Below are 23,509 nucleotides of genomic sequence, written 5' to 3' on the forward strand. Positions count from 1 at the left end.
AGTTTTGACAGTTAAAATATCCCGTCTCATGTCAGTACGTCTAAATACTTGCCACACCCCATTCTCACTGGTTAACACTCGCACTGTGCGCGGGTGTAAACGTGCCCTTGAGTCACCTACCGTTTCAAAATCTCCGAGTCTCAGAGTAAGACTTAATAATGCTACACGCAGTGACAGCAGGGGCTACAAACCTCCAGAGGATGTGATGCAATGCGTCATTATCATAATATATGCTGATATCACTGCTCCCGTCCTTCGCCAATCAGCGCGCTTCACTTTCACCACCTGCTAGGAACTGAATTCCATCATTCCAGGCATTCCTACTCTCTCCCTCCCTTCCCTGCCTCCTCCTCCTCCTCTTCGTTTACAAGCAAGTTTGTCCCGACAGCTCTGCTACTATTGTCTGGCCTCGTACGGGACCGCTCAGTCGCGGCTTCAGTTTTTTTTATTTTTCTGGCACTCTCTTTGGGACCATATGTTTTATTTCGGTTAATTTTTGTGTGGACGCTATCATTCTGGAAGATACCAAAGTGGCGCTTGAAGGAGGTATGTGCTGCCAAACATGAAGTTGTGTGTCACTGACATTGTTTCGTTTTTGTTTTTCCCCCCAGTAGTGTGAGAGTGCAGTGTTTATCTAAGCTGCGAAGGACAAATATTGGACCCTTTTTTCCCTGTAATATTAAGCTTGTAAATGAAGCCTGTGTATTGGAGCGGTTAAAAATAGGGCTGAAATATTATCCGAAGCCTTCTTACACATTTCATTCACGATATGAAGCAGTGCTGGCGGGTTCCCAAACTTTATAATGCTTTCGGCCACACGCTTTTCCTTTAGAGATTTCACTTGTTTGCAGTGAGTGTGGAGGAAATGAGTGAAAGCTTATCAATATCAAGAGGCTATGCATTTCCTCTCCAGTGCCAGGCAGAGTTCAGTGCAGATCCTTTTGCTCTAATCCTTCCTGGATAGGGTTCATCTTAAGGGACCGCTGTTAAGGAAGCACTGAGTCAGACCGATATAAATACTCTCACCGGTGGGAATAAAAGTGGACGCACTTGCTACCATTATATTCGGCTTTTCTTTTTCTTTTTCAGCGCAGACCTGTCCCATCAAATGCTTGTCGAGTTTCCTTTACGCTCACCACCGTGTAGTAACAAGGTATCCCCGCGTAACCCTGCTGCGTTTGCGGTTTGATTTGAAGTCGTAGTACGGGCTACTTTTCAGTAGTAACAATGCTTGATACTCTGTTTTCCTTGAGTAACAAGGTATCCTAGGAATGGAGAAAGAGGGAAGAGAAATGCGCTGGAGCATTTTTTTTAATCCACAGATACCTTTCATAGCTCAGCTAGTCAACACTGTAGGAGAGAAATAAAAAATTAATCCTAAGAAAACAAAACTCTGTGTCTGAATAAGAATATGAAAACTCTAAAGTGAATAAAAAAGCTCTAAGTGGTAATAATGAAGTGTAATTACATCAGGAATGACAGATGGCTGGTTTATACATACTACTGCTGATGATAAATGACAGTAACATAATTATTTTATAGAACGACTACTGGACACGATAGCAAAAAATGATATATATTGTAGGCCATGCTTTCTTCATGTTGATGACTGAGGCTAGCAGACCACACAAGTGTTTGAAGGTACTTTCACAATCCATCTGGATTAAGGGTTTGCTGTCAGTGCAGCAAACTCTTAATCCCAAACTTGGCCCAAAAGTGAAAGGCTTATTGACAATCAGCTGGATCGCAACAAAGACTCTCTTAAGGACCAGTCACACATGTGATCTCAAGTCTGATCAGTACAAAGAAACAACATTCATATAATTTTGAATTTCAGTGAAAGCACCTGGCTTTTTTAATGATTATGATCTGGTATTACAAGGCCGATTTAAGTTCATGGGCCACATACAGTCCGGTTTGATCTCATGCGAGTTGGACCAGTAAATCCATTGTATCATAATGTTTTTGATAATAGTCATTACATTTAGTAATTACATGTGGATCACAATTTAGAGTGAACCTTCACATATAGAGTGTCATGGAGCTTAAAAACCCAGAAAAACAGATTAGTATTTAATAATTTAAAGAATTCTTGGAGCTCTGGAAGTCTTTCCATACATTTTCTCTGCTGTATAGCAATGCTGCCATCCCCACACCAGGAAAAGCAGTGTGTTTTCCCAAAAAATGTAATTATTTTGCAGCTAATTTTATTGTTATTATATATATATTTTTCTAAATCAATCCAGTTTGCCAAACTGAACCCTTTGGCAGCATGTTCTGGCCCATGAGTCATATATTTGACACCCATATGTTGATATAATTTTCACAGTCTAATGACATAAACGATAGAAGTATCAACAAAATAAAAGCTTGTAAAGTTAAAAACACAGTCCACTTATAACCACGAAATAGACATCAACTAAACAAAGACATTTTAGGCATTTAAAGAGTGTTTGATTTGTTTAATGTTAATCACATGATTAATTGCACGCTTTACTTTGCTCCAAATTGCATTTAAAGTAGCCTTTTAAGAGAGTTTGTAAACCTTTCACTTCAGGGTTATGGTTATCTTTGAGGAGTTGCACATGTGCACTTGGTAGACCCTCAGCATTCATGCACCAAAGACACTCGTAGTCTAAGCACGCTCACTGGGAATATATCATTTATTGCAAAAGGGAAAGGTCCAGTGTGTGCGGCTAAGATTCTCAACACACCTACCTCACCTATAAATAATAAATAAAAAAAATAAACATATTAATATTGACGACAGTATATATTTGACAGCAATGGTAAGAAATTTGCATTTTTATTTCTGTTTTGAGTAAAGGCTGGTTTGTTTCATTAGCAAGTGCTGAAAGCACGCAACTATTAAACACTGGCTTGCAATGTTTGACTACAATGTCTTTGTTATTATATTTTATATTTATACCTAAATCAGGTGAGACTATTCTAGTATAAAGGCAAAGTCTTAGACAGGTGATTGTGCTAAAGGAACACTAAGCACAATCACCTTAGTGATGAGTAGAGAAGCAACATTTTGTAATATAATTAGGAAAAAATGAGAGCGAATCTTTTATATTTATATTCTGCATCAGTTAAAGCAGTCAGATTTCTTATTTTTAGTTTTGTGCACCATGAGACTTTGAAACAGTTTTGGAGCTTTTAAGGAAATTAAATATTAACTCCTTTTTTTGTTTGCTTAAACTGACAAATAATGATCCCTAAAGAGTTTTGACACTTTGCCCTCCTCTCTGCCCTGCAGGCATCCAAGCATGGAGACGCCACTGGATGTTCTGTCGAGAGCAGCATCGTTTGTTCACGCGAATGAGGAAGAGAGTAAGTTTTATCAAGCTTCCATTTCTGCTTGTATTTATGAGCCTGCAGAAATCGAGTTCAGATGCATGCCGCTTTTTTGCTTCCTCTCCCTCTCTATTGACTGTTGTACCGTTGAAAGGTGCAGGCAAATGATTTGTATCATTACAGTTGTGCTACATATAGATGAAGTGCAACTTTATTTACAGTCTAAACCCCCGGGCCAGGTTTTCTTTCATAAGACAATAGGTGTCTTTGTGTTGTACAATTGTGCTTTCTGATTTGCAGGCAAATTAGACCAACGGCCTTCAACTGTCATCACTACTTCTTTTTAACCAGCAGCTCGCTGTTAACCTGCTTTTACTGAAATCAGGGTGGGGTTTTGTCTTTCCTGCTGTTGACTCTGTGTCTGTGTCTCTCTCATTGATTTCTGTCCATCTTCTTCTCCAGTCATTCACTTCATCGCTGTCTTAATTTCTCTTACTTTTTTTGTTCCGGCCTCTTCTGTCGTTTCCTTTCTCTTTCCCTAATCATGTCTGAGTGCTTCTGGCAGTGCAGAAAAAAATTCCTTCCGAGATTAACGAGAAATGGCCGGTCCTTCTCAGCAGGCCTCCCTGCAGCCAGCAGGCTCCAGAGCTGAGCAAAAACTACAAGGACACTTAACATTCAGTGGATACCACTGATAATTGACATGCACTGTTTAGAGGAGGCAGCTCAGTTTGTTATTTTTGATATTTTGCACAGAAACACAGTATGTTTGTTTATTTGACTTTTAATAATTGGTCTTTGGTAGAGTGGCATTGGAAATGTTTGTACTTTTGTTGAGAGAAAAATCTAGAAGCTCTGACTTTGTGAATTTTGTGGGATTTATTTCCATAAATACCAGGATTTGAATTCTTAAAAGAAACAAGACATGCGGTGAATTCCACTGAGACAAGTTTTTCTTAGTATCATTATTTTACAGAGATTCAGTCTTCCTGTTGTGTCTATTTCACTTTGATAAAACCTGCTAGAAGGTTATTTGAAGATCCCCATTTTAGAGCTGATTAAGTTGACGCACATATAAGCAAGTAAGATAATCAGAACTGCTGTGTCACCAGCGTGTTCCCGTAATGTTCTGACTCAAATTAAGTGGAATATCTGCTTCCTTGTACTTCTCAGTAAAAGGCCTTGGGATCTCCCCACCCCTCCTCCTCTGCTCCCTCGCTCCCCTGCAGTGTTTTTGTTTTTTTCTCCTGCGCTGATGCCACTTTTTGTTGTCAGCTGTGTATGGCCTCTTTGTCCAAAGACAATGCACACAACCTGTTTCCACAATAGTGCGGAGAAAACCGCTTGAATCGGAGAGCCAGCTGAGCTAACTGCTACACTAGTCAGCTAACGAGCGAGTCAGACAAAACTAGCTTCAAGTTAGTTGAACAACCAGGCCAACAGGTAGTTAAGTCAACAACCTCTGTGGGCTCATTTGCATTTATGACGAGCCTTTGCAGAGACCGCGCAGCACTTGACACCAGAGCCTTGTCACAGATCAGGGAGAGGCTCAGGCCTGCCTTTTCAACAACTGATTTAATTCACGTCGAATGAGTGGGGCTCACTTAGGCCAGTGCTTTGGATCAGATCAGCTGTTCCAACCATACCCCTACCCCTGCAGATAAGCCATCACTGTTTGAAATATTTCAGGGAACTATAGAAATGCTGTCTTGAAGGACATAAAATTACTGAACATGAATAATGCATTGACATTACTGCAGTAATGTTTAGAAATAGAATTGCTGGCTCAGGCCCAAATATTAAGGCTAATTGAATATGAAAGCTTATACAAGCTTAAAAAGAAACTCTACTTCCATTAGTTCTAACAACATGAGGCAACTCTTCAAGGAGAACCCATAGATTGTATAGAAGAGGTGATGCAGTCACCGTGATGTTGCTTAGTTTTGTGAAGACTTGATGTGCTTCTCTCATATGCTTATTACCTGTCAGTCACACTGTAAAGCATTCCTTTCTTTATCTTCCTTTTTGACTCTGATATACAAAGGCACTTCTGTATTAGTTTCACTTTTCAGACCAGGAAGTTTTTGTCATTTATGCAATTCAAACATTTTGTTTTCCTTTTTTTGTACTTGTGATGGGCTGATAGCAGTAACGGCTTTGTTCACAAGAATCTGCCGACAGTTAGAAAAGTATAGAAATATCATAGCCTTGGATCTACGTTTGTATGTCGCCTTGCAGGTTTATGAGTACAGTTAAAAGAAAAACTGTTTTTTCGTAGAATGTGATCTGAGTCAAAGACAGTGCTCTTAAACTAATGCAACACAACAAGTTTCCTGATTACAATAATATCATTAAACAAAACCAAATAAACATTTAAATGTTGCTGTTAGCTGCTAGTCAGACCTGAAAGTCAGACTTCTGGGTTTCTCACGGAACTGGTTTAGTTCTACCGTATCATTTGTGCTAAGCATTGAAGGCTCTCTCAAGGTGAGAGATGCATTGCATCTCTGCAGGATTGATGTCTCTGGCTTGGTGCTTAGAACTTCTGCTGAGCTCCAGCTGCACAGCCACCTTGACATCCTGTAAGATACCTGGATCAATTTTGCAGTTCACTTTCTCTTTCACTTTCACTTACTTCATCTATAAGGTGATGTTTGCATGCTGTTTGCAAGTGGCTCTTTGCACAATATTTTTTGTATGTTTCTCTAAGCAATTCATCCGCATCTGAAAAAACTTTGATGAGAAACTACAACTTTAACCACTATAGGGAAAAAGCCTGCTAAAAAAATTATATAAATGTATATAAATATACTTCAACCTACTCCAAATATGAAACAGCACAATGCTTGCATATACATGCCTACAGTACACACACTCTTCAGCAGTACCGGTCTTTGTCAGGGAGCCACCTTCCGGTTTGAGGACAAACTGTCTGCATGCAACACTAATGACAGGTTTTATGCTCCTGAAGCCAAATATATGGTAATTACACACATACTAAAAAAACAGTGAAGTAAACTGTGCCTTGTATTTAATGGTGAATGTGGGTAAATGCTTAATACTTGTCATCACCCTCCATAGCAATTTTGGTGTCTACTTGGAAGATCTCACGGTGTGCTCCACCCTTCCTGGAAGCAGACCTGTATTTGAAAATCAGTCTAGAATGCATTGCAAGCCCAGCTTCAAGGACAGATGAATTATTTTTGTTTGTAGCTTCGCGTTTTCTGCGTCTTATAAAATATGCATGCACATTTCCTGAATAATAAGTTATATAATATGTTTCATAAATTCGGTGAGCGCTCTCAGTGAGCAGGCCCAGATTGCGTGTTGGATCGTGGACGTCAGACTGAAGCCAGTCATTTCAAAGAGAGCCAGCTATTTAGGGCTCTATTGAAAAGATGGAATACGGACCTTTTGTTTTTGAAAGGAACCACAACAAAGGAGGAGTTGGTGCCAAGAGAAGGTGGTTGTGGTCTCGTATGGTGCACTCAAATCCTACTTGTTTGTTTATAAAATAAACCTACACACACGCACGCACACACACACACACACACACACTTTCAGAATACACCCTTTATTGTTATAGTTTCCATGGTTTGTTGAAGCACTCATTCTTTTTCATTCTTTTTCCAACTATTTCAACTGTCTTCCTCACTTATACTAAATTCTGACTGATTGTGATGAGTGGCATACAGTAGTTGCTTTCTCATATAACAGTAAGAAAAATTGGATGGATGGAGAGACAGACGGATTGACAAACATTGTGTTTTCTGGTTCTGCCAGTTTTTATTTTATTTTCCAATTTGTATACAGAAAGAAAGTCACTTCATCACTTTGCATTTAGTGCTTATTAGCAAAACTTAAATAAATTGTTCACAATAATCTCACTGTGACATGAGCTCTCATTTTCAAGATCGTCCTGTTTTAAATATCCATAAAAAACTACAACTTGTTTAAACATAGTATATAGTTATTACAATTCTGGATAATAATAACTGGAAAATTACAAGTAAAAATAAAATAAAAGACTGTAGCAATAAAACATTAAGAGCAGGAACAGCCATCCCATAATGCTTTCTCCATCATCCTCAGAATCTGTTTAAAACCCTTCAGTCCAGTTAAGCTGCACAGATTCAGATCCTGTTGTAATTTGTTCCAAGTATAAGAAGCATTATAAGAAAATGCTTTTTTCCCCAAGTTCTGTGCATACGTTGTTGTAATAAACATTAAACAAATGTTAGCATACTCACATTTTCATTTGGGACAGTGAACTCTGCAAACATTTTCTTATAAATACTAGCAAAGTAGCATTATCATTGTTAGCAGGTAAGTGAATTGGTGTTAGCTGGTGTTAGCATTAGCTAGAAATGCTAATGTAGGAACAGTGGTATTCGGTAATTATTAGTCTTATTTAAATATAAAGATAATATACCATTAAAAAAAATCCAGAGCAGATTTATAAAAGGAGAATGAGGGGATTAACAACACCCGAAGGCTAAATTTATATTTTGTTGTTTTTATTTCAGTTCTTAAGCTCATTAAATGTTCATCAAATGGATTTCATGAAACTGGCTTTGACACTGTGCTTGCAAACAACAGTAAACCTCCTCAGTTTAGTCACACAGCTGAGGTTGAGGTGTACCGCAACGGTAGAGGCAAGTTTGGTTAATCTGAGCTGGCACTTTTCTAAACTCTTAAAGGGTGGTGTAGAAGTTCTTCGAGCAAATGTATTGTCCGGACTAGTCGTAGCATGTCGATGATGATTTGTATGTACTTGGATCAACACTGAAAGGGAAATCGGAGACCTTGCATCACTGCTCTTTGTCTAAACCCATCCGGAGGGATTCTACGTGGGAGGTAATTTGATTGAGAATTCATGCCCGTGGGTGGGATGGGTTTGGTTTTGTTTAGGGCTTCCTTAGGAAAGAGTTGGTTTGCCCTCAAACCTGTTTTGGTTTCTGACTTTTCTTCAGTTCAGCCCATGTAACATGACACAGGTTTTAAGTGAACATGAAATGTAGATAATGAGTAGCACAGCTCCTTCTGTGTAGTGCATCAGGCTTGGTGGGGCATTTTGAGGTAAATGGCTTAGATCTTGATAAACACGATCTTGTATGTATGGGTAACCCAGTGGCTCACAAGAAAAACAAGTGGGTCTTTGATTCAACATTGGCAGCAATAATAAGATTTTGCATGATTCACAAAAGGACTGCATACATGCAAAATAGACATTTGTTTAACTGATACCTTTCTGAGTTTCTGATTGTTTGGCAAACTCACACAGAATAGAGAAATCCAGCAAGTCAGTGCTCTTGAAATAGCCTCATGTACCTCATATAAAGGTGAAACTTGTCATCAAACTGAACAAAAGTATTTAACTTTAAGGCAGAAGGTGACATTTTATTAACTTTTAAACAAAGCCTGCCCGCGAAGCTAAGCTAACTGCCCTCTACTTGTAGAATAAAATTATAATTTTTAAACAGACATTAATACTCAAAAGAAATGAAGGAACTTCTGGCCTCTGTAAAAATGCTAAGTGTTGACACTTTGCACACTCTTTTTTTTTTTAATCTATCCATAACTTTAGACGACGATACATTATATATAGCAGCTGGACCTATGACCATTAATAGCCCCATGGCACATCTCTATTATAATACATACATATAGATTCAGTCCATGTTTTTCACTGACAAACTCTGTCTTGTTTTTTTAGACAGTGGTTAAATATACAGTAAAAGCTACCAGCAAGAATCAGCCACAAGCAAAACAATGGAAGACAATGTGGAACATAATGGCAGACAGTGCAGTTATTTTTCATAATACCTTTTATATGTGTCCTGTATTGTGTCTAGTTCAGTTTTATTGGTCAGCTTTACTATCAGTCCTGTAGCCGGTATCTCTTATGTTTCCTTATTTTACAGACTACGTATTACAAGAATTGTTAGGCCTGTCTGGGTTATCGCCCCTATCAGTTGTTCTATAGTTCAAAGAGTCTGCAGTAGAAAAATTATCAGAAGGGTCTTTTCAGAGCTGTAATGACCACGGGGATTTAAGGCAAAGTGATGTAAAAGTTTCTCTCATCCCATTTTATCTCATAATTTATTGGTATACTTTTTCCATAGTTCTTTCACATCTGTTTGTTATGGTCTTCTTTTTACCATAACAAAAGACATTTATGGTATGTAAAATATTACTGGACCAAAGGCTTTGCAGTGTGTTTGGCTGTTCCTGGGTAGGATGAGTCAAATGATAAAGAGTGACTGGAATTGCACTGGGATTATTTTTTTATCATCCTCCAGTTTGATAGAGTTAACTGTTACTATAAGCCTGTTATACTATGATAAAAGCAAAGAGGGAAGCATTATTTGATTCTGATGGCCAATAAAAACAAGGCATAAAGTAATAATGGACTCTTAGGCATTATGAATGTTACTGCTCCAGTAGTAATATTACTACTACTTCTCAGACACAGGATATGTAGCTCTCCATGTTAAGTCCATATTCACTGTCTAACTTAATTATTATTTTATTTTATTTATTTATTTATTTTGCCTGCAGCAATTAGGATTATTGTCTGAAGGCCAATAAAAATGCCCAACAGACTTTATTTTCCCAAGTGAATCATTACGGCTTTGCCAGGCTGGTCCACTTGACTGATCCTTTTTATTTATTTATTTATTTATTTAATTATTTATTTGGGGGACAAGAGAAGTTAAAGAAAAGAAGAGGAAAAGAAAAACAGAGGGGGAGAGGGACAGAGAGAAAAGACACTGAATATCCGATGGATCACCTGCTGGAAAAAAAAAGAAAACAAGCAAAAGAGAACAACACACCAAGGAAACCACAGCAACAACCAAGATAAGTCTAAGTAACATTCAATAATAAATATTGAATGTTACTGAGCTGCAGACAAGACTGACAACGCATGATATGCTAAGAGGCAGCAGCCGAGGAAGATAGTGTGTGTCTGTGCACACCTGTGTGCGTGAGCACACTTGTATTCAAAGTTTTTTCCATGTAACCATCTAATAGTAGGTGTGGGGAGCCATAACCCTGCCCCCCAGGATATGAAGCAGGCATGGAGGAGATCCAGGCCCCAGACATCTAGAGGCTCCCCAGAGCACAAGAGCCCAAGGAGGACCACCGGAGGGGCAGCTGCACCACTCTCCTAGAGAAGAGCTGAGGAGAGCCCCAGACGAGGGGGGTTACCCAGCAGTAATGGCGCAAAAGCCACAGGGGGCTGCAGTGACATGCCCGCAGGCTCTGCCGGCAGCCTGCTATGCCAGAGCGGACCAAGCCCTTGGGCCCAGAGAGCCGAGATCTGAGGGCCCCACCAAGCAGCCCCTGGGAGTGAGCCAGTACACACTCCAGCGCCCAGCTCTGGACACTGAGAACCACCAATGCACTGACGGGTTAGGGCATCAGGGACTGGCATCAGTGTGGTGGGGGGAGACAGGCCCTCACACTCAGGGTGGCCTGAGATGTTCCCAGAGAGGTGGAGTCTAAGACCCAACCTGACACATAAACATAGACCATGTAGTATGCTAGTAAATAATTAGCTGAAGTAACGAAAGTAAATAGTAAAACAAACACCAAAACATAACCAGCTAGCAAAAATTCCCAAGTGGCATGTTGCAGGATGAAGGAATATGCTCAATGTGGATGTAGGTGATTACTATTACGGAAGTCCATGTCTAGCCATGAGATAATTAATCTGTGGATATGGCATATGTGTTCTGCTAATACATCCTGCAAACGTCTTTTTGCACTACCAGTGTAAAAAACTTTGCACTAGCACCACTATAGCCCAATAAAATAGTTAATATTAAACTCCTTTTGAGTGTGAAATCTTAGTCTCTTAGTCTATAATACACCTGAGCAATGATTGCAGTGGTTGCTCTTATTGGATTCTCTAGGTTTTGAGCCCAAAGTCAGTGTACTGTGTTTTGATACTGGTTCTACTATCTTTACAGTATAGCAAGGGGAGAAAAAACATATTTTATCTTATGATCTTTATAGAAAACAAAGGGACTTTACATACATCTGTATTTAAAAAAAAAACAACAGACAGAAAGAGTGCCAGAGAGTGCCCTGGAGTTCTTTGATGATTGACCTTCCTCAGAATCATACATTCGTACAATTTGGATGACCCTTAGGGTTTGTTCCCCTCCTGTTCCTGTGTACAGAATACTGCCATGGCTGATTTTCCCCAATGCAGCATAACGAGCAGTAAATGAAAGATGACTTCATCTTTCTTTGCCTCTACACTTCCTTTGACAGTTGTATTTACATAGGGGTTGACCAATGCACACTTACTCAGGTATTGCATCACCGCCGGTTCAGCAGACGGCTATTAAAGCGACAAGTTCTACAGGCTGCCATTGTTGCAGGGTCAAAAGTCAAGTGTCACAAGATCATGGTTCCAAGCCTTTTTTTTCCTGTTACACACAGTTTTCCCTGTAGCACACATATACAAAACAATCTGTTTTGTATATGTGTGTTAAAAATGTCATTTGAGTTTCTTACGTTGACCAATTGCTTGTTTTATAGTTTCTATACAGATATTACACATAAGCACGTACTTGTCTCTCAAATTTGATATGACATTACACTGCAATGTGGTATTTTCACAGCAGACTCCTTTAGGCATGGAAATCAGGCTTTTTGCACAATAATATTTTACGACATCAGCAGCATCAAGTATGAAATATGTATTGAGAAAATAGTACAAAGAATTATCATCTTTATTGATTAATTTAAATGATTAGAAAGTTAAGTAACTGCAGAAACACGCGGATCATCCACCACACTCCTTACTTTTGGGTATCCACCAGGTTTCATGTAATGCTCCTCTCTTCTTTCTTTACATGAAAGTTTTCTTTAATGAGTGAAATAGTCAAATAGTCAAGTCACGTTCAGAGAACTCAGCTGACAAGAGGCGGTGGTTGAATTTGGGTCCTAACATTGACATTTAAAATGTAAAAGAAACCATGTCCTAGATTTGCTTTCAGTAAATGTCACACTTGCTGGTCTTATAGCAGCTCTGTGTCTCAGTGAGGGAACCTTCTCTCAGAGCTGTGCTGACCACACATATTTGACATTCCTCTCTTTTTGATAGCGCTCGCTATAGCTACGGAGAATTAAATAAAATAGGATTGCATTGCCTTTCACAAAAAAAGGTTGACTTTTCTAGTGCAGGAAAAGCATTTTGATGAGTCATTGTTACTTTTCTTTCTTTTTTTTTGTTACAAAGGCAGTTCATTTGACCTGTCCAAGCATACAAAAAGAAATGCGCACACATCTTATGCAAGGCAGCAGTTTTAAAGAATGCATTGCATTTATTTATTTATTGCATTCTTTTGTGTTCACCTAGATGAATCATTGTCTAGGTTAGATTTCTATATTTTCTGTACATTTTAACTTTCAAATGGGATTTTCGGGGTTACTCTAAGAATATCAACTAATATATTGTGTTAATTGCCACTGCATCCAGCATAGCAAAGCAGGATACAAAACAAAGACTGAGAAAATGAGTGGCAGTGGCACAGACATTCCCCCGGGGTCGGTTTGCTACACGCTAATTGTTAGCATGGCAAGAATGTTGTCATAGGTTCGAATGGCTGATGGGCGGAGTTATCCTTTTCCATTACTAGAAATAGAATCTGTTTGGTGTGATATATTTGAAGTGCTTAACCATTCTTTAATTAGCAACAAAAGAGACACTGACCACCCTCAACTTTTCTGTGTCAAAGTTGGATGCCATATTTGGAAATTTTTCTCTCTTTTTTTGGTGGTTATCAGCATTTTTTTGAGAGATTTGAATCTCAACTTGCTGTACATAAGATTGGAGATGTGTTTCTGACAGTTGCATAATATTAGTATCCAGCCTCGCATTGCCTGAAGCCAGTGTAGCCAGTGCCAGCCAGTTTCTGTCAAGACGGTTTTCTTTATGTCGTAAACAAATATTGGCAGGCACGCTGCAGGGGGAGGAGTAGACGAGAGCACTTAGAGACAGAGGGAGAAAAAAGATCAGGCAGATAGAAGATGTTCAAATCAACTTTCGCACTGACAGACAAAAACTCTAAAGATGAGCCAGAGATCACGTGGAGAGAAGAAGAGTGAGGAAGCCTGCTCAAACTGCAAAAAGCCAAACAGGACAGATGGACTATACTGAAGAGAAGGTGACAGATGACTAGGATGTCTCAGCTGTGAGAGAACACTTTGCACAGGACATAGCAGGCTTATGTTGATTTTAAAGATCATATAACACTACTAAGAAACCACCATCATTGTTGATAATAGTTACACTGACTCAAGTACTGCAAAACACGCATTTGTAACAATATTAAGATAAAATTAAGGGAAACTTATAAACCGCAGTAAAATAATTTAGAAAAAGAAATGGAAACCAGACAGAATTAAAGCAATTTGACAATACACCGCTATGAATGAGACCTAACCCAGCTAACAGGTAGAGGTGAGTTGAGGATAGGGCTGCCACAAACGATTATTTTGATAGTCGACTAGTCACCGATTATTTTTGCGATTAGTCGACTAATCAGATCATGCATCCATTGAACGTAAAACATACAGCTTATTGCACCAGCAGCATCTGCTCTTATATAACTATCATTAGCTTACAGCTTTAAGTGTTTAAGGTATGTGCTAACTAAAAATAAAGACAAGATGATAGTTTATTAAATTTTAATGAAGTTTGCAGATTGTTTCGGTGAAGTTTAATAAACTCCTTGCTATCTAAAATATAACAGGACACCGGAGTATATTCAAGAGCATCTCACACTTCTGATAATTAGTTGTCTGCTTGACGTTTATTCATCTGTGTAAAAACTATAAAAAAAAAAAGCCAAACAATAACATTTTAAAATTATCTAAGTGACTTACAGTATATATGTTTAACCTGAGTAGCGAAAGACGGCGGTGGGTTTGAAAACGATTTGCAGGGAGTCCGGTGTTCTCACGGGCTCTAGTGAGCCTTGCTCCCGGCTAGCTATCGAGCTAGTGGGTAAAAGACGTCTCCGAAAACGTCGGAGCGCTTTTGAAAATATGTGATGTTTTGATAAACTGAGCAGATATTTGAGGTTTACACAGTTACATTCTCGTCTGAAAATATGTTAAACGTTTATTTTGTGACCCAGAAAGAATAATAAGAGTAATATTAAAACTAACTAGCTGCCGCCATTGTTGGAAACTGAGCAGGGCCGCGCTATGAATTCTGGGACACAGTTTCTTCTTCTTCGGCGTTTAACGGCAGCTGGCATCCTTGTACATGCAGTGCTGCCATCTTCTGTTTCAGTCCGTTATTACACTCTTAAATCCTACTACTTATTCCTGCGTCTTTTGGGATCTTACAAAGCTTCAAACGACACGTCGATTATTAAATTAGTCGTCGACGATTTTGATAGTCGACGTAATCGTGACTAGTCGACTAATCGTGACAGCCCTAGTTGAGGACTGTAGGAAGATGACCTGATCTGAAAGGTGAAACTGTCCAGAGTTTCAGAGCTGAAACTAAAAAAGTCTGCTTTTAGAGCAAATCTGGGAACTGGAACTACTCGAAATTTCTCATGACCTAAGCGAGGCATATGGGACACAAAGTTTTAACAGATCTGATAGATACTCAAAGGCAAGCACTTAAATGTGAACAAAGCAATCTGGTTGCCATTAGGCAGCACCACCATGAAATGGTCTTTGTTCCTTAAATGAACCTTAAGTAGCTCAAGCTTGAATCTTCAACCTTAATGGTGTACTGACTCTTATTCAGAGATGTCAGTGTCCACGTGGCCCAGATTCCAAAAATATTTGTATCTAATAATGTATTTATTGCAATACTTTCCTCTACATATATTTAAACCTTTGTAACATGATAGAAGTTTGCTAAATGTCCTAAAATAATACATCCTGAATTATACAACTGAAGGTATTTTTGCCGTTAAGGTTTAGTAATTGGATATAATGCAAAAAGTAGGGCATATTATACATAATGGTGATCACCATCATTTACCTCTTGTCTCTATGATCTCTATGAAGTTTGTTGTATCTATGATGTCAGTAGTATTGTATTACAGAGTTAGTATGTAGGTTTTAATCGAGTTCGAGGTCGGTGTCTCTTATGTGATGACAGGCTAAAAAAAACCCCCAAAATAACAAAAACACAAACTCCAGTGATGTAATGGTTAAACAGTCCCACCAAAAGCAAGCTTGTGTTTAATATTAAACAAGGCCGTGCTTAATAATAAACAAAAGGCTTCAGCTTATCACCCCACGCCAGACAAAGGCGGGAAATGACTGAACGGCTTCGCTTCCACACAGTCACCTGTTGTTGTCATTGTTTCAGTGCAGCAACCTGATATTTCCTCCTGTTGGAGTGTGTGTTCACAGAAACCATGTGTAAAGAAGCGGGGAGATTGAAATGTTTAAAATAAAGCTTTTGGATTAATTCATAGTGACGTGGAGTTGGTTAAAATCTGTGTTGTGTCATGATGTAAAATATAAGAACATCAGCCGTTTGCAGACATTACAGCTGCGATCAAACCTTTTACAACTTTGAGGTATGTGGAAAAGAGATTGTTCAGTAACCAGCCTCATACAAGAGGCTCAGACGACACATTTCAGGAAGGAAAAACATCTTTGATGCATTATGTCACCGTGTAAACAAAGCCAGTAATGGTTTGGGGATATTTCAGAGACGCTGTAAAGTCATCAAGGGTTTGACCTTTGGCCACTGCCACTGTGACAGTTGTTCTTGCTCCACACCTTAATGAGATTCTGTTTACACAAATGTTATTTTGTGTAAACAAAGAAAGTGATAAACCTCTATTCTTTTCTCACTTTTCAATAAGGCGTGAAGAGGATTCAGAATATGGAGAAGAAATAGGAAGCATGAGCAAATCAAGAGAGCCTTTGTTATAGTCTTTAAAATCAGCGTCATCTTTTATGTTCTGTCAGTGTTTGTGTCGCAACATGAGAGTGTGTTGATGAAGCATTAACATGAATTACCACCTTGCCTGTGCAGCGTTGCTATTCCTGACACACCCACTCTCTGGAGAAGCCCAGACCTGATCAGAGACACGTAAACATTAGAGGAGATCAAAAAACTAGGTCTGATAGCACCTCGTCATGGCAGATTACATTAATGAATGGGTACAGAGGAAGCAAGGGGGGGGGGGGGGGTGATGGCAGGAAAGCTGGAAAAGTTTGGCTTACTAATACTAATGGATCTAGTCTAAATAGGACAGGTGTTATTGTAAATGTAGTCTATGGTCTGTAGTAGGCAGAGGTAAAGATAAATAATCAGTAGCTGATGGGCCACACTGTGTTTCCTAGAGCTGGCACATATGAGTTGCGCAAAAGAAAGCAGGCTATGGAAACAGTGAGGAGAAAAGGTTTATTTCCTCCTTAGGCTAACTTGTGTATAATAACTTGCCACTGCGGAAGAAAGAGGTGGATTTTCACCAGCTTGTTGTGTAACCATTAATCTGCTTATTATACTTATTCATCTTACAGCCTGCCAGGCCAGAACAAGGAATGTTGTGTTGGAGAATGTGTTTTTCTTTGTAAGCAAACTCTGTGTAATGCATTTGTGATAACTGCATGATTGGTATGCACGTTAAAGTAAATGTAGCCACCACAGGAATACTCATGCATTTTATTTTAGCTGCAATCAGACCGCATTACACTCAGGAAAAACAAACATGCCCCAAATGCTGTTGTTGATGATATTGCTGACGTTGTTAATTGTATTTTATTGGAATGCAAAATGTAAAAATTACAGTTTTCTTTTATTTGATGGCTTTCAGTATTTTTTACAAGAGTAATTATAAATAGTATAACATAGTCTCAAAAGTTGGAATCATCCTTTGTCCATTATTATGTTAAAAAAAAAGTCAGGGTTCCGTTTTTATAACTGAGGTCCACGATGTTACAATTTAACTCTCTTTTACTTCTTTCACTTTGGGACTATAAACCTGTGTTCAGAAGGAAAAAACTTGACATCAAACCCTTGTAACTTTCTGGTGTACAGGGATGTGGGGCTAAGCTGTGGCTCACCAGTAAGCTTCTGTTCTTCATTATCATGGTTTTGTCAGAGTGAAAATAAGAAAGTTTCCTTAAATATGACAAATATTGATGCTCATTTTCACACTTATCTTCACAGTTTGCTTCAAATTGAAATTTTCACTCAATTATTGTTTTGCACTATTTCTAATATTGCACACATTCCACCAGCTAACCCTTATTGGACATGAAAGGAGGCTGTTTTCTAAATTCAGTAACCATTTTTAATAGATTACTATGACAATTTCTCATGTAGTAGTTGCCATGTAATAGATGTTGTCTCAAGGTCTATTAACTGTGGGGATTCCCAGGAATTTCCTCCAATGCCATTATGAGTTTAACATGTTGGTATTTAGTTGTACGTCTCATTAAATATGGTATGTATAATCATGAAAGACCACCAGCATGGTTTGGACTTATCTAGTCAAATACACACATCTGTAAATGTTGATTGATATTTATTATTTGTTGGTCAATGGAAGTCTCTGTTGGCCATAAGAGGGCACCAATCTGTTAAATCTGAGAGTTTCTGTACACAGATGGATAGCACCTGTCTCTCCTTATCTCTTCTGTTACAACAGCTCGGTGTAGCCTGAAAAGTTGTGGCACTAAACAGACTTAAGCTTCACAAAATAGAGAACGGCATGAATAATAGGACACCAGAGCCCAGAGAATAATCTGAAGCACTGAAAGGAGTTAGCCTGAAATCAACCTGAAACTGCAAACAATGGCCGTCCGAATAGACACGAACCGTTTTCCTCAGTTCTGAGTCACCACTGGAGGAGGAGGAGGCCAGGAGGAAGGAGAGGAAAGGCTTTTGTGTGTCTGTGTCTGCACAACAAAGAAAGGAGAAGGCGTATAGACCAATGTGTTTGTGAAGCAGGATGAAGTGGGTGTGTGTTTACATGGATGCGTACTGCGTTTGCTGCATATGTACATTTGTATATTTCTGCGAGACAGGAGGGAAAGTTTTTTTTCCTTTTACATTAGTTTGAGCAGTTTTAGATTTTGGGGGGTCTTTTTTTAAATGACAGAGATGGAGGTAGAGATAGAGAGATTAAGTGCTTTGTGAGAAATGTAGACTTAGCATGTAAAGTTAAATCCACACCAGCACAAAACAAATCCACTGTGCTCTTTTCCATTACCCTTCCTTGTTCTTATTTGGCCTGTTTGTATGTTGTTACGTAAGGTTACCAAGACCAGAAACAAAAACAAACGTGCAACACTAATATATGGTCACATTGGCTAAATAAGTTTTTCCTCCCTTTAATTTGGAATCTTTCACTCTTTTGCTTATTTTCTTTCTTCTTGCTGTCTTTCCAATATAAATATTTTATTTTGAGTGTAAAAGTGAATATCCACAGGTATTCTGCATGTATTTGTCACATGAAAAACTCTAAAGCTAAAGCTCAGCCACACCTAGTGAGGTGTGTTGTCATATGCCCTGAGGAAATTGTTCTTTTCTCTTCTCAACAAGCTATGCAGTGTTTTGAGCTTCATGAGTCTATGTACTCTATTCATTCCCCCTTGCCTGATCAGTGCAGTCTATCTATCTATCTATCTATCTATCTATCTATCTATCTATCTATCTATCTATCTATCTATCTATCTATCTATCTATCTATCTATCTATCTATAAAAATTGGAATTAGCCCATGTCAAACGTCAAACACTAGGGGGCAGAAGAGGACCACTCAGGATGTTAGAGGCCCACCAGACCCTTTTAAACCTTTTTTTTTTTTTTTTTTTTAAATCAACACACTAAAGTTTGCTTGTGTTTTTGTCCAAATAAACGCCGACAGACAATTTAGAAAGTGCATATCCCTGCTCTTTATCCTCATGGCCTCTCCTGAATGAAAAACAATATATTCTGTGCTATAAAGTATGTTGTTGACAGATGAATAAAAAAAATAAACAATATTTTGGTAGGAAAGTATCTTGGCTGTAACCAAAAACGCTTTATGAACAGCATCTCCAAAAACTGAAGCACAGTTTCTTTTTTATTTACCCTTTTATTCAAGTTTTTTTCTCCTAATTTCCTGACATCTCGCAGGTCTCCCTGTACTATTACAACACATAGAAACGTTTACAATAAAGCGCCGTCATCATAGTAAGGCACTCTCCCTCAGATAAGGCTATATCGACCTAAAATTATTTTATGGCAACTTTAATCTGTATTCCTAGATGGAGTGTGCCTGGATTGCACGTCTGCATATTTAAAACCCTTTTGCAAAAAAACCCCAAACAAAACAAGCAAACAACAAACTACAGCACTTGGACTTAAAATATTTACTAACTGTCGTATTTATTTCCTAAAGACTTTAGGGATTGCTGCAGTTCTTTGGTATCTGTGTGTGTGTGTGTGTGTTTCTCTCTCTCTCCCTCCCGTCGCTCGCTTTCTCTCTGGATGTGTTTGGAGAGGCTGATCTTGTGCGTAAAATATCCCTGATATTTGAGGCGCTCCACGGATTTAGCGAGCATGCCCAGTGCATCCCTCTCAGCAACAGTGGAAACCGCTGGTGAAGCATAGGAGTCATACCAAGCATAGCCTGCGTGTCAGTGCAGTCGACTTACAGCTGGCTGTGAGGAGAACTGACGCTACTCTTATTTTTGTATTATTTTATTTCTTTGCGCTTTGTCACCGCTGCATACTTACACGTATTTCAAAAAGTAAACTTACTGAGATCACTTTCCACACGGGTTAAATTTTGTTGAGTTTCCACAGAAGTAAAGTTGGAGGCTGGGCCTTTAGCTTTTTTACCGTCGCTTCAGAGGAGAAGGGGGAAAACAAGCTGGTCTTCTTTTTCTCCCTTTGTTTTTAATTAAAGCCCGATAAATGCTACTAATGAAAATGGACCTGTTGAACTACCAGTACCTGGACAAGATGAACAACAACATTGGCATTCTCTGCTACGAAGGTAAACTAGCGGGTTTGGGCTGTTTGTGGGCGTACGGCTGTTTTTAAACTTCGGAGTGGCGTTACGCTGCGAGCTAACGTTAACGACGTAGCTGGTCGAAGTTTTCTCCTCAGTTCACGCTGCTTCGCTAGTTAGTCGTTTCTTCCCGCAAGCACGGTAGATAAAACGTGCCACTCTGTACACATGAGCATTGATTTAGCTTGTATACGATTTATGAATACAGACCTGAGTAGTGTTTTTCAGCATTTGTTTTTAACCCGATTGTAACGCATTTTACGTAAAGTTGGTGTAAGCGCTCTTTCTATTTTGTCCTTTTCTGAATGGCTGGAAGTGCGTTTATTCACTTGTCATATCATTGTTTTTATTATTAAATAAAAATCTAGAAAGAAAAGGCTGAATTAATTGTCTGTAAGTCGTGTGTTCATTTAATGGTCTCTCATAAGACTGACTCACAGTATTACTAGTGAGTCTCTCTGATGGTGTCCTATTATTCATGCCGTTTGCATTCAGATGAACGGATGTGTCCAAGATTTTCACATCTTGTTTTGTGGGGTTGACCCCCTACAGCAGGCTGTAAGCTGCAGCTGGTAATCTTTGTTTAATTTTACAAGTGCAGAGATTTCTTTCTGTGGGCTGCAAGTCATTTCGTGGCATTAAGGTAAATTTTCATTCAATATTATGTCTTTGTCATGAAATCAGAGAGTAGAAGATTCCAAATCTCTGCAAACTGCCTGACTTTGAAAAGGCTCTCGTCTCCTGTCAGGCTTTGTAAGATTACCCTGTCTGTCCGGGGGCTATGTCCAAGTTTTCCCTCTGCCCTGTCGCTGGCCTCTACTGCAGCAACTAGGGTCTAATCCAAGAGTGAAAAAAGCATGTCCTTGTTTAATTTCACCAGCAGGTCCTCAACTGTCAAGCTGAAGTCAGGTCAAAATGTTCAGTTTATGACATGAACATAAAGTAATATGTTTTATAGATAGAAAGTAAATCTTTGAGACTGGTAGATAACGTGGTGACTGATAATTAGTCCTTATCTTATTTTTTACTATTACAAAAGCAGCAGCAACACAAAGACAATGCATTTTCTTAATAAACTGGTTGGCAGGCTTTTCTTCTCCTGTTTTTAGTCACGTTGCTTCTTTCCCCTGCTATTGTGCCTTCAGCTTGCCTCATCATTTAACATATAATTAACTTGTAATGGAGCTCCTTTTAAATATGCTGTGACTGACACCCATTTTGCACATTTGCACAATGGCATAGGATTAAAACAGATGTTAGTTTCTGTTTTGTTTGTTGGTGAACCTATGCTACCAGCAGCAGAAGAAAAAAATATATATATTTATTGTGGTTTGGCATGTGATTAAGGCTTCTGTTGTGTTTTTATCTGCTTCTAATGCTTCTGGGGAAAGAAAAAAAAAAGCCTTGGGTTGCTGTAATTCCTGTTTGGCTGTTGCTTGCATTTAGGCACATGACTCTTCAAACTGTTCTCAGAAGCTTGAGCTCACATGCCATTATTGAGAAATGTTGGTGGCATTTCTGCACAGCGCAGGTGTATTAGATAAGCCTGCCACTGGCCCGGGATTTTTGCTAGTCAGAATATGAGCATTTGTGTCACCACGAAGCTTCACTCTTCACAGCTGTCATCTAACTCTAAATAAAATGACATAAGTCAAGATGGAAATAACATCTTTGTAGTGGTATTTTTGTGCTTATATATCTACTAGTTTGGATAAAATTTGTGTCTGGAAGCATATCTCTGCACTAGTAAGACAATCAGTTTGGTTTTCTTTGTGTTTGTGTGTGTGTGTGACAGAGAGAGAGAGTGTATGGCTTTTAGCTGACTGAGCTAAAATCTGAGCTTCATGATAAGAAAACAAAGCTAAAAGGACAAGGTTATCAGTGAAGAGGGGAAAAGGAAAGCCCCTCATGTTCAAACTTGTTGAGCCAAGAAAGGGATAGAAGTGCTTTGTGATATTGTGGGTGTTGTGACTTGTTACTATATGCATGAGCCAAACTACACCATCATTTCCCAACAATCATGCTCCTACTTGTATACTGTCCTGTTGTGAAGCTATTACTGCTCCTTTATTATCACTGACATTTAACAACATTTAATGCAGATGGGACATTTGAATACCCTGCCTATAATGCAACTGAATAGCTGTTAAAAAAAAGTAATAATGGATGAACAGCTTGGAAAGTCTGCACTAGTGTGACTTTCTAGGTAATCTCAGGTTGAACATTTTGTTTGTTGTTCAGGTAGATATATTCTTTTTACAGACTGTGTAAGTGACAAAGTTTAGTGAATTCTCGCACAAACAAATCAAATCAGCTGTAGGGAATTAGAAAAAAGTTGACATCATTCAGGGTCTTGACTTGGCTCATGGAAAAACAGATTCTGACCTCAAGTTCATTCACCAGGGGTGGTTAATGTGCTATGACGGTGACGTGAACCTACAGTGACATTAATCGTCTTCCTTTCTGCCTTTATGACTTAATTCATCTCAGTTGTGAGTTAAAGAAAAATGTGTGTTCACTCCTGGTTGGACAGATGAACATGTGAAATTTGGAAGTTTATGCCATGTCATAAATTGTATGCAACTGTGTGCTTCATAACAAATTCCATATAGTAGTCAGTCAAATCTGAAGCCCACCAATACTGTAGTTTTGGGGCTGCTATATTGACAAAAACTACAGAGTGATGTCATTTCTAAACGTCCTCAGATATCTTTCTGCTTTATGTTTGTTTATAAAAGAAGCCATAAGAGCATATACAGGAAAAAACAGTAATGATTTATCTGTGATTGCAGAGCTGATTGACAGTGGGCCCACAGCATTGGAATTAGATTGGTTAAACAACGTATTGATTGCGACTGACATTGTTCAACACTTTCCTTCTATGCTCTCCAGCCATGTTCGATGTGCTGCATGTTCAAACTAAATACATACTAAATACATACATGTGACATACTGGCTGAAGTGGGGATAGGACTTGCCAAAAAAACAAAACAAAACTTGATCTATCACCATAAAGGGGCATCCTCACAGAAACTTGCTCATTGGCTGTCGCTTTGCTGCCTGTGGTTGGTTGCTTGTGGACATTCTAGGCTAGTGTTGCCTGGATAACTTGTTAATATATTTGCCCCCTTTGCCAATCAGCAATACCATTCACTCTAATTGCTAGTTGCTTCAATCAGTTGCCTTAAAGTTGACAAAAC

The 23,509-nt window shown here is 38.8% G+C and overlaps 1 protein-coding gene across 2 annotated transcripts in view; it reads left to right on the top strand.

The window, feature by feature from the left end:
• The first annotated feature begins 332 nt into the window (after positions 1-332).
• Positions 333-23,509, top strand: part of vgll4b (vestigial-like family member 4b) — a 39,161-nt gene continuing 15,984 nt past the window's right edge. Inside the window, exons 1-2 of one of the 2 annotated variants that reach the window (XM_085160679.1) lie at positions 333-546; positions 3,263-3,336. In XM_085160679.1, the coding sequence (XP_085016805.1) occupies positions 3,273-3,336 (64 nt within the window). In that variant the 5' untranslated portion in view covers positions 333-546; positions 3,263-3,272. Of the gene's footprint in view, positions 547-3,262; positions 3,337-19,003; positions 20,295-23,509 lie in introns of those variants that run through there. The other variant, XM_085160678.1, reaches the window with a different exon arrangement.

The sequence above is a fragment of the Neolamprologus multifasciatus genome, chromosome 5 (assembly GCF_963576455.1).
Source record: "Neolamprologus multifasciatus chromosome 5, fNeoMul1.2, whole genome shotgun sequence".
NCBI lineage: Eukaryota > Metazoa > Chordata > Actinopteri > Cichliformes > Cichlidae > Neolamprologus > Neolamprologus multifasciatus.